General features: G+C 45.1%; 1 protein-coding gene across 5 annotated transcripts in view; it reads left to right on the top strand.

Annotated features, from left to right (window-relative positions):
• Nucleotides 1-11,609, top strand: part of LOC147607764 (Transducin/WD40 repeat-like superfamily protein) — a 143,008-nt gene extending 131,399 nt beyond the window's left edge. For 3 of the 5 annotated variants that reach the window (XM_086789576.1, XM_086789578.1, XM_086789575.1), the window contains one exon: nucleotides 9,344-10,478. In XM_086789576.1, coding sequence (XP_086645702.1) covers nucleotides 9,344-9,462 — 119 coding nt within the window. In that variant the 3' untranslated portion in view covers nucleotides 9,463-10,478. Of the gene's footprint in view, nucleotides 1-9,343; nucleotides 10,479-10,551 lie in introns of those variants that run through there. The other 2 variants (XR_015264549.1, XM_086789577.1) reach the window with 2 other exon arrangements.
• The last annotated feature ends 519 nt before the right edge of the window (nucleotides 11,610-12,128 follow it).

The raw sequence follows: 12,128 nt of genomic DNA, 5'->3' as shown, positions 1-12,128 counted from the left end.
TGTGTGATACAAGTGGGATGGAATCCCCTTCTTTGCCAGCGTCAATAAAATGCATGCGGCCTTTATGCATAAAAGAAATCATATTGGACTTGTAGTCTTTGCGGGGCTCAAGCCTATGGTGCCACGGCTTGCCCAACAATACATCACATCCATTTAGTGGAGCAGCTAGGAAATGTTCATTATCAAGGTAGCCCTGTATATGGATGCGCAACTTCTCTATCAATGGGGTAACCTGCACCTCTTTACCAATAAATGCAGCTTCGGCTTCAATCTGAGGTCCCATCTTCTCAACCTCAATACCCAATGCAGCTGCCGTTTGCATAGAGATGAAGTTATCGGTTGCACAATCATCAAACATGAATAGTGCGGACTGATCCTTGATTTGTCCCCAAGCCTTGCATACCATACGCTCTTTTGCATCATGACTTGTATTTCCTTGCACATCAGGAACTGCATGTACATTAGCCTTGGTCTGCTTGTCCTCGTGCTTAGGTTTACGATCTGGGCATTGTCGAAACATGTGGTCTTTGCTACCACAAGAAAAGCATTTTCCATCCTTGGCATATTGCTCTCTTTGCTCCGGGGTTAAGCCGAATTTGTTCTTCCTTGGGCCCTGATCTTTAGATGTGTTATTTTCAGCTTTACCACCCTTGTAGGTCTCCCGGAAGTTCTTTTTAGGTGGCTGTCCACCCTTTTGCAGATTTGGGACAGCCTTGTCTTTTCCCTTTGAACCTCCTTGATCCTGTTTAATCTTGAGCACCAATTGCTTCGTAGCAAGAGCAGAAGCTGTGAGCTGTTGCAAAGTATGTTTCGGGTGCAATTCAATGCCCGAACGATATGCTGGTTGCAGTCCGGAGCGAAACTTCCTCTTTCTTTCATCCTCAGTGATTTGCATAAATTGAGTTACTTCCGGCAACACTTTCCGAAACTTGTTGACATACTGTTGCAGGCTTTCATTATCTGTTTGCTTCAGCATGTCCCACTTTTGAGTGAGAGTTTGCTCCGCATTTGGTGGCAAAAACTGAGCATAGAATCTATCCTTAAATTCCCTCCAGGTGCAAATGGGATCCTTGGTGATCTTTTCAGTGATCCACCAATGAGCAGCAGTCCCTTTGCAAAACATGCTAGCATGGCGTACTTTAGACTTTTCGGTGAAGTCCTCATCGCTAAAAGCAATGTCGAACTGTGCCACAAATGCTAACACTTCAGAAGCATCATGTTCTCCATGAAAGACATCAAACTTAACAGATTTGTCACCTGCTTTCAATTCCTTGAGCTTTCTGGCATGAGGCTCATGGTCTTCTCTTTTCTTTTCCCCTTATCCAACGGGGCAGCCCTATCAGCATGGGCTCCACGGGCCGTCATAGAAGTTTCATGAGGCACGGTGGCATGTGCTCCATGAACTTGAAACTCAAATGCATGTGACTTACCTGCATAAGGCAATGTCTCTCCATGAGACAGCTCAGAAGGCAAAATTCTTCTAGCAGCAGACCTGTCACCCTTACCATGGGATACATGTCTTGCATGCATGTGACTTTCATGCCCTCCATGAGCACTGGCATACATATATCTGTCAGGCTTAGTGCCTTGTGGAGAAGATGCATGTCGAGAGGTGACTGTCACCTCTTCCTTTTGCGTAAAAGATTTCAGCCTTTGAGATGCGGGATCTCCATGCTTCATCAGACGAGGTGGATTTCTGAATTTCAGCTCTCCGTCATCCCCCTCTTTGATATCACCTTTGTGGAGGAGGTAGGCAAGTGCCAACTCCCTTGGTTTCTTACCCACTTCCGTGCCATAGACTCAAAAGTTACATCTACCATTGCATCAGCCTTCCTGGCTTCAATGGCACTTCGCACATGGGGATCTTCATGCAAAAACTTTAACTCTTGCTCTTGTGCCTGCAAAAGTTTTCTCATATGTTCCATTTCAGCCCTCATTGCATCAGGCATGACTGTCTTTCCTGGAGACAGTTGACCCTTTGATTCACTATCATTAACCCTTTCAAGGGGCTTGTGTCTTCCTCGCAGGGCATCAGACCCACGAGAGGCACTAGATGGACCCCTCGAATTAGGCACTTCCAAAGGGTTGCCTTGGCTGTCCATTGTGTTTAAGTATGCTAGAAGCGGGGTGTCCAGTACACAGGTTCGTTTCCCCACTAAAAAGAGGGAAACAACCGTGCTCTGATACCAATGAAACCGATCCCGTCAAGTGGGAAGACTCCGTTGGACACCCACACGTGTAATAGCACAACTTTAAAACCACAATTTGAAATGGACAACTTAATACAACTTGAAATTGAAATGAAATGAAATGGAAAGATGGACACCAGCACTGGGGCCGGAACGGGCCGACCCCTCCCCTCAATATATGATATATTTATTGGGAGTATTTAACAAATACAATGCTCCATGGGTTCCAAGAACTAGATGATGTCCATGTACATATGAATACAGTACCAAACAAATAGGCTCGAAGTCGACGTTCGAAGCAGATGCTCGAAGCAAAACGACCACTAGTGTGGTCCAGTCTCTACGGTCCTGTGCTTTCACTGGACTCCGCGGAGAGCGCCTCACTGGTGTTCCGAGACCACGCACAAACAGGCGCTCTCGTACTAACGCCTGGCTCTCCCGATCTCAGCACCTTTGGACCGAGGTTCTCCAATAGAGCTTGGACTACCCGGCACCAAACGGGTGTTACTGTGGGGGATGAATCCCTTATCAGATTTAACACAAAGTACTTTATTTAAATCTGAAAATTCACTTACTTGTGGATGGCAGAAGAAGTCCAATACCCATGTGTGCAGTTACTTGAGAGAAACAGCGAGGCACAGCAGCCTGTCAAGGAGGTTGAGGAAGGTAGCTTTCTGTGAGAGGCGTAACCACCTGGCTGCAGGAGCAAGGTCGCCTACAAGTGAGGGTGCACGCTGCTGGAGAATCAGTACAACCTGCTGGTGATGGTTACGCAGCTGGCTGCTGAAGTATGCTGCGCAGCAACCAGTAGTGCAGAAAGTTCAGCGACGTCTATAGGCCTCAGCCGCCTGGTTGTGTGCAGCCGTAAGCTGTTAAAGGTGAAGTGGGCGCAGCCTGAGAGAAACAGCCGCTTGGATGCTGCCTGTTTTGGCCGCCTGCAGCAAGTAAACAGTCACCTTGTAAGAGAATTGATGCAGCCGCCAAAACCAATACAACCACCTGCAGGAGAGCAGGTGGTGGAAGCGCCTGTAGCAAACAGGCGCAGCCTATTGGACCAGCGTGAAACAGCCGTTTTCAAGGCTGAAGAAACAGCCGCCTATGGTGTAGCTGTAGTCGACTGGATGCAACCGGACGAGGAAAAGCAGCCTTTGAATTTGCTCAGCCGTCAGCAACAAGCGATGAAGCGCAACACAACCAAGGGTGACGGAGGCGCACCAATTGTCCCTTCAAAGGTGGTCGTGGAGCTTTTTTTATTAAGGATGGAGGAGGAGTAAACAAAATGTGCTGGCTGGCTCCCCACGCTTGCATGTGGGCGGCCAGCTCTTTGGGAGTGTGGGTAGGTGACCATGCACCCACCCCCACACACTCACTTAAGTGGGGCTCCCCACCTTGGCCCCTAAGTGGGTGCCCAAAGGGGGTGCCCACTTTTAAGTGAGTGTGAACAAATGACCTTATACAACAAAGGTTAAAATATGAAATATTAAAACAACATGTGCAATATACTTACCACCTGTTCACATGCACCAAAGCTCGTCAGAAGACAGAGCAGACTTCACGACTCACTGTGGCAGGCGTCCCCGCTCAGTAAGTAACACGTCAAGCAGGCAAACACAAAAATACAAGTCATGCGAAAACAGTTTCAAGCATGCAGAATATGAGTGCATGTGCAAATAGTAACATGGACATATCTCCCGTTCATGGAAGAAGTACAAAATATCTGTCGGCACAAAAATGGCACGACGTAAAACATAAAAACCTGGTCTTCCTATGGAGTGACAGTCCCATAGGTAAGACAGTTCCAGGCACGAGTCTCCCTATGGTGTGACAGTCCCATAGGCAAGACACGGCACGAATACTAGCTCTTCCATGGCGTGACAATCCCATGGGTCGAACACAGTCCAGGTCATACACGGGTGGCACCAGTCTGGCTCCCGTCCATACAACACCATCCTGCTAACACACGGGTGGCACCAGTCTGGCTCCTGTCCATGTCAGCAAAATATTGGCCTCTTCACATGAGACACTGGCCTGGCCTCAAGTGAACGAGACACAAAATCTGGAGATGGACCAAATGGTCAGCCAATTGGTGACAGATGTCTTCTTGGGTCCATCTTGTCACTCCTTCTCAGTAGAAGAGCTATTGTCAGACGCTTGGTTGTGCTAGTTGGCGTCTTTTGTTGTGGTTTGGGGGTGATTGGAGCGGTCTTGGGCTTGTCTCCATTGAGCATCATCTCATGGTTCCGCGCAAGAGTCAAAGCCCTATCATATCTCTGGGGTTAGAAGTTTTGAACGGTGAACCGAATGTTTGGATGGAATCCCCGAATGGACTGCTTTAGCTTCTCCTCCTCGGACTTCCCCAACTATTGAGCTGATGTGATCACTTTGTTGTAGGTGAGCACAGGGGAACCGTTCTAGGTGAGTTTGTAGAGCTCGTCTTCGAGATTCGTCGTGTACTGCGGAGGTAGAAACCTCGTCTTCAGATCGAACACGAAGGTGTCCCAATCATAGTCTGGTAAGCCAGTCTAGGAATCTATGTGCAAATAGAGCCAATGTTGTCACCAAGTGACTACATCACCTGTGAGGTGTGGAGCTGTCAGATGGACTTTATCTTGGGGGTCTGTAATCTTGGAAAGTGAAAAATGGGAAACAAACTGGTGGATGAATTGGGTCTCAACCAAATGGTCGCATTTGTCGTCGTACTTGGTGAAGTTGGGTAAGGCACGGATGACGGTTTTTGAGGCTGTGATTGGGGTTGTGGAGGACTTAGAAGGGTGGAAAGAAGTTACCAGAGTCCGCAGTGTTTGTTGGAACTCGTTCCTCAAGTCTTCTCAGGCGTGTTGCTCATAGTTCGCCTTTTCTTGGAGTTCCTCCCGCAGTCGCTCCTCTTTGGCATTCTCTGCCAGCTATTCGGCCCATCTTGCTTCACGTTCTCGCTCTTCTTTTTCAATCATCCATCGACACCATTGCTCCATTGAGAAACTTTGTTCTTTGGGGGTCTCTTGCTAGGCCAATGTTGCTTGTAATTCTGCTGGTTTTTTACCATTTGGACTCTTTCGAGTTGAATCTGGAGTTGCCTTATCTGCTCCTTTAACTTCTAGTTGTCTTCGTCTTCTTTTTGCGGAAGCGTTTCTTCAAATGGTTCTTCTTTTGTAATGTCTTCGGGGCTTGATCCCATGGTTTATGGGCGAGTGGTTTTTCCCGATCTCAACTTTACCATCCACAAGTTGCTCTCACCCTAGCTTGCCGGCCCCCGGGTTGAATCACGTCCCAAGTTCTGATACTACGCCAAGCTAGGACCGTGTGAAACAATGAGGCCTTCTTTAAACCTGAGTTTAGTGAGTCTTTAGCAATCCTTTAAACAACACACACAAACTGAAAGGTGTAATTGAGATGACATCAGATGGGGTCCCAAATTACCCACTAAAAGCCACCCCCCCCCCCCCCCCCCCGGGTTTGGAAAGTGAAAAATGGGCAACAAACTGGTGGATGAATTGGGTCACAACCAAATGGTCGCATTTGTCGTCGTACTTGGTGGAGTTGGGTAAGGCACGGATGACGGTTGTTGATGTTGTGATTGGGGTTGTGGAGGACTTAGAAGGGTGAAAAGAAGTTACCAGAGTCCGCAGTGTTTGTTGGAGCTGGTTCCTCAAGTCTTCTCAGGCCTGTTGCTCATAGTTCGCCTTTTCTTGGAGTTCTTCCCGCAGTTGCTCCTCTTTGGCCTTGCATTTGGCATTCTTTGCTAGCTATTCGGCCCATCTTGCTTCACGTTCTCGCTCTTCTTTTTCAATCATCCATCAACACCATTGCTCCATTGAGAAACTTTATTCTTTGGGGGTCTTTTGCTAGGCCAAGGTTGCTTGTAATTCTGCTAGTTTTTTTACCATTTGGACTCTTTTGAGTTGAATCTGGAGTTGCCTTATCTGCTCCTTTAACTTCTAGTTGTCTTCGTCTTCTTTTTGCGGAAGCGTTTCTTCAAATGTTTCTTCTTTTGTAATGTCTTCGGGGCTTGATGCCATGGTTTATGGGCGAGTGGTTTTTCCCGATCTCAACTTTACCATCCACAAGTTGCTCTCACCCTAGCTTGCTGGCCCCCGGGTTGAATCACGTCCCAAGTTCTGATACTACGCCAAGCTAGGACCGTGTGAAACAATGGGGCCTTCTTTAAACCTAAGTTTAGTGAGTCTTTAGCAATCCTTTAAACAACACACATAAACTGAAAGATGTAATTGAGATGACATCAGATGGGGTCCCAAATTACCCACTAAAAGCACCCCCCCCCCCCCCCCCCCCGCGCAAGCAAGAGTATTTGCTTTATTTCTTCTGGAGAACTAAATACAACTTGAACTGTGTCCACAAGACTGAGCAAACCAACTCACTGACCGATCGCCAAACGCAAGGACAAAGCGACCAAATGCTTGGCAGAACTGTGCATAAACTATAGGCGACTGTGAAGCTATCCACAAAGAGAATACGTCGGCCCGAGGGCCAAGATTGAGAGTTGGTGTGCTGAGAACTCTGGGGAGAGACTGAGTTTCAGATGCCTTGGGCTTGAAAGCACAAAGAATGTTGAAAAGTATGCAAAGGTTGGTACCACTTCCTTGCTTGCCTCTTGAGCTCTTGACACGAACTGGTGCTTTAGCCTTTAATACCATGAGAAGAATGCGGGGTTTTCTTCTATTCTCTTTTCTCTACAACCATAACATAAGTGCATGAAGTACTTCAATGAGTCCTCATCAGCGGTGAGTTGGTGTTCTAATGTTTCAGGAGCACCATTTGACAGCAAGCAAGAGTGTGCATTGCAAGAAGCTTCTCCTGGGTTGCAATTACACTTTTTGATCCCCTGCTTTTAGCCCTCAGGGCAACAGTGAGGGGTTTGCATCTCCATCAGCAGTCAGATTCATATGCAGCTGGTGGATTTTGGTACCGTCATCTCAAGAAGAGCCTATTGGGTGTTGCTCTCTCTTGGGGAGAACTGTGTGGGTCTCCTCAACATTTATGCCCCAAGTGGAGTAAAAGACCTGTGGTGGGTCTTCCCTGTGCAATTCACCGGTGCATGGGGAGGGACTTCAGCATGATTTGAGGGTTTGCAGGAAACGCAGTACCGACCCCACAGTGGCTGGGTCTTAGGGAGCTGCTTGGGAGGAAATGCTTTTCATGATGAGTGATCAGGACACATGGCACTTACCGGGGTTTGGCTGGCCATCCCTAGTTTGCAGTTCTCCAGATGAGATCGACACATTTGAGCCTCAAACCTGGATCTTCTATGTGGATGAGTGGACACGTGACGGAGGCAGCATGGTGAGCATTCTTGTCAACACCACCTGCTCCGACCTTGCCCTAGTCTTGCTTCATCTCGGTGATTCATGATGGCAGGACCCGGGCCAGAATACCCAAGGCTCTCATTGGGGACTAAGAGGTTCTTTTTGTCCAGGAGAAGTTGCTACTGCGCTAGATGGGGTCCTTCTGGAGATCAATTCTTTCCTCCAATCAGCAGCCTACAATTGGCTTGAGGTGTTTCTCGCAAGCAAGAGAGGAGCTTGTGTGGTAGCCTCACTTCACTTCAGCATCTCCAGAAGCAGAGAGCTGACAATGTTTGGGTGGGCACACTGATGGAAACTGCCCGAACTACTCTAGAGGAGCTTGTGTCGTAGCCTCACCTCACTTCAGCACCTCCAGGAGCAGAGAGCGACAATGTTCGGGTGGGCGCACTGATGGAAGCTGCCCAAACTACTGAAGAGGCCATAGAGGTGTAAAGAGTGGAGTATCGCTACCATGCTCGAGCGTCCTCTTGGAACTAGGTCGGCAACAGGGTGATTGGGAATTTCTTTGCCCATAGAAGTGACCTCGCAATGTTCGGGATCTTTAGTACCTTGGATGAGCTTTGCTTCCATCTTGCCTTGTACTTGTGGTTGTGTATACACATCCAAAGCACGCAATTGCTGTGTGTGTTACCTTGGCTAGTGGAAGCGGCTTGAAGCCCTTGCTTGTGGTTCCACTCGGGTTTGATTTTGCTTCTGCCCTGTACTTTGTAGGGTGGTGTTCACACTCCTGCATCACCACCAGGACAGCGTGCGTCAACTTCTGGGGCCAGACGGGGTGGGGGCATCAGATCCCTCTCCTAGCTGGCCAAGCTCGTCATAGGGTTTGGTAGCACATGAGATCCATCGTGTCGACGTACAGAGATCTCTGGACTCCCCAGCTCAATAAGTAACTATCTAGAACTATGTATCTACAAGTGAAGTGCATTCCTAAGTTGATTATCTAGAAGGAATTTTAAGGGCTGCACTCTTAGAAGGTAACTTCTAACATTTTTTCTTACACTGAACGTGCAAATCCAAATGCCAAGATGACTTACTTGTGGGAGAAACAAAAGCTTCCGAGGAACTTCTATTTATATTGCTGTCCCCACCCAACACTATAGCTTGAGAAGGGGCGTCATGTACTCCTAGTCCATAGCCTAGATATCTGATGGTAGTGCCTATGGGGATCTCAGTAAATCTCAAGTATTGCTCCTTTCTAAGAAGCCCTTTTAAACAAACATGATCTCATGCTTTCTCAAAGTCGAGCGATAAAACTTTCATGGTCTTCGGCCCATCGGCCCTAGACAATAGACTTGAGATTCACTTTAGTACTGTAGTAACCTTCTAGCTGAGGTTGATTTTGTCACGGAGATTGTTGTTCTAGCTAGGCCTTCTTGCTCTCCGGAGCCATTTCACTGCTTCCTAGAAAGAGAGATGGCATCACCAAAGATGCTTGTGCCTTGCATGAGTCCTGCCTAAGTTTCACGAAGGGCATCTTGGAGCAGTGGGTAAAGCCTTAAAGGCTATGTGAGTAGTCCAAAGCAGAGTATATTAATCTCCACCCAGTGGAGATCTAATTATTTAAGCAGTCCAAAGCAGAGTATTACATCTCCAACCAGTGATCCTGGTGCAAGGTAGAAGGCAAGTATCAGAGCAAATTATGTCACATTTTTTCACTATATGGCAGTAAAGTTTCCCAGACGCATTACCTCTTTGATGATATTTTTTTGTACACATGCATCTATTTAATGGTTGTTTGAAAATGTGTTTTTGGACCTCTTAATTGAAATGTGAAGAAGTGCTTTTCAATTTTATAAAATTGTTACATTATTGGTGATGGTGGGGTGTATGTAGCCTTGGAGAATTGTGCTTCTGTATGGAGATTTTCTTGTTCATGGAATAATGCATCATGTGCTGAAAGTCAATGGGAAGAACCAGAACTGACTGCGACACATGACACTCGTACAAACTAGGGAAAAGTTCTTTGAGCAAGTGATGTAGCCACGAGAACAGAAAAAGGTGCAAGCAATTTGAAAAACAAGTTGAGCAAGGTTCTGATGTATGAATCATCTAGGAAAGTCCCTATACATCAGGAAGAGTGCATCCCATTAACTCTCTCCAGTTTGACAAGTCAAAGCTGGTCAAAACAGGAAGCTAAAGATTTTCAGCTGAGTTGGCAAGCTGTTGAAGTGCCACATCATCACTTGTACATCTTGGATTTGTGTACTACTTTGAAACCTGTTATTATTTTCATAAGCAAAAATCTCCATGGAGAACATAGGAAAATCCAGTGGAAGAGTGTTTTACCTTCTTATATTTTAAAAGAAGAGTTAGAGGAGTAAGTGTTTTGTGTGTCGTGATATTCCATGGCATAAGTACATATTCATCCCCTTGGTCCTTGCTCAAATCTAGCTTGAATGCCTAGAAGCATCAAGCCCAAATGAGACCACACAAAGATACTTTTTATCAAAATGGTCAAAGTTCTTGCAGAGCCTTATGAGGGCTTTAAAGAGCAATATTTATCTTAATACAAAAATCGTATCAATTTTGAAGCGGCCACCATCAAAAGGTTCCCTACTAACTCTGAAGTAGGCTCTTATGTGAATCCTATCAGACTGGGTGAGATGATGCTCCTATTCTAGATGAGAAATTTGTAGTTTTTATATAATCAAAAGATTGTCTGTCAACTCTGAAGTAGGATATGAATCCTATCAGACTGGGTGGGATGATGCTCCTATTCTACATGAGAAATTTGTGGTCTCTATATAATGATGAACACAATTTCATCAAGAAAATGACATCATAAATTTAGGATACTCTCATACTACAAGTGCACCATCTTGGATTATTCAAGCAAAAGAGTGCAAGTTTGATATTAGTTTCGCTTCAGCCACTTGTTTTTTTCCACTTTGTTATTGTCCTTGGGCCCTTTACACAACCTTCATGACATTGATTCTCACTTCTATCTTGATCTTTGTCTTTTAATTCATTCATTCTCTAGAAGCATGTCATACTTTTTCATTTTGCATTTGTGCCATAACCTTTATTCATTTGTATTGTAGCCAATGCTATTGAGGAGATTTTTAGGCCCTAACCACGTGTGGAAATTGCAAGCCATATGTTGTATGGAGGAGGATATTCAGCGATAAGCTTTGGTTTATTCTTCTCCTCTTTTTGTTGTGTAATCTTGAGCATACTTCATGTGTATTAAAAGTACTTAGGATATGATCTTGAATTTGGTCATAGTGTATTTTTGTGTCCTCTCATATGCTATGAGAGATTATCAAAGACATTTGGCTTGACACACCTCATCTTTGTTAGGTATTGTTCAAAAGAAGACCTTGGGAGAATTGGACGAGAGTGTTCACCCACTCATGATTGACATGGAGGAAGCTCCCAACATGCTAAGATGGATTCTCACATTCAAGAATTATGTATGAGAAGGTTGGCTTTTTGCTGCAAAAAGAGGAGCTACATGATAGTAACATGGAGATGAGACATCAATGTTCACCACCAAAGTAGAGTGCAAAGGCAAAAAGTTTGGAGGACACAAGCAAGGATATTCTCATCATGATGACTCTTCAAACACAAAGGGTCAATATTTCCATTGCAGCAAGAAGTTATTCTATGCCAAAGAGTGCAAGAAGAAGCAAGTGGATGCTGCTATGAGTGGAAATTTGAAGACTAAAACAAAAGAGTCAAACTAAATATTTGCCTCTTTGCTAAAGTTGGGGAAGTAGTGTTAGATGACACATGGATTGTCAAGAATGGGTTGACTTGACACATGAAAAAGAATGATGAGTAGTTTGGCATCCTCAATTCAATTAGTTATGACTTTGTGGTCATAATCAATGACATCAAAGGAAAAGTAGGTAAATATGTATGGTTTCCTCAATCTCAAGCGATGGTACATAAGATTTGGTTTCTAGAGATATTGCTAGTGTCAATTTGCAACATGGGGGAGTGACAGCACAAGTTTCCACCATATGAAATCCAACCATGCTGGCTCCATCTCATTTAAGAGTGAAGTAAGGGCACTACATGGATTATTCACTTTAAATTGTAGACAATACAAGATTTGTTTTCTTCATGATACAAGAAGCAGGGTTGTGTGTCAAACCTAAGGAGATGCAATATTTCAATGAGGTATAGCAAAGAAAATCTTAACTATACATGCTTGTTGGAAGGTAATCATATATAGATGATGAGCCCATTCATTTGGCAAGAATATGTAGCTTGTCTTTTAGTGTATTATAATAGTAAAGGCCTATATGCAACACCGCACTCTTTTGAACCAATGTCCATGGTTGAAGCATGAACTGGTATCTACGTGTCTCATGAAACTTGAATCTATTTACATTGGCACCTAAGGGATCAACATATACATCATCAAAAACCTGCTATAACATATTATAGTAGGCTACCAACAAACTTGCTCATTTAATTTAACACTAGTCGCAACCCAGACTATCCACACCAACCCTATAGTAGAGGATTGTGGATTGGCAAACTACTAGCAATAAGAACCAAGTCCACCAACAAATCAACATCACCAAAAGCCAAGTCCACTAGTAGATTAGTAGCACCAAGAGCCAAGTCCCTAGCATAGCACTAAGACTGTCCATCATGCACATATTCC

The sequence above is a fragment of the Cibotium barometz genome, chromosome 54 (genome assembly GCF_041138505.1).
Source record: "Cibotium barometz isolate CiBa-2024 chromosome 54, ASM4113850v1, whole genome shotgun sequence".
NCBI lineage: Eukaryota > Viridiplantae > Streptophyta > Polypodiopsida > Cyatheales > Cibotiaceae > Cibotium > Cibotium barometz.
The sequence above is the reverse complement of the archived record's forward strand: the minus strand, read 5'-3'. Positions and strand labels throughout refer to the sequence as shown.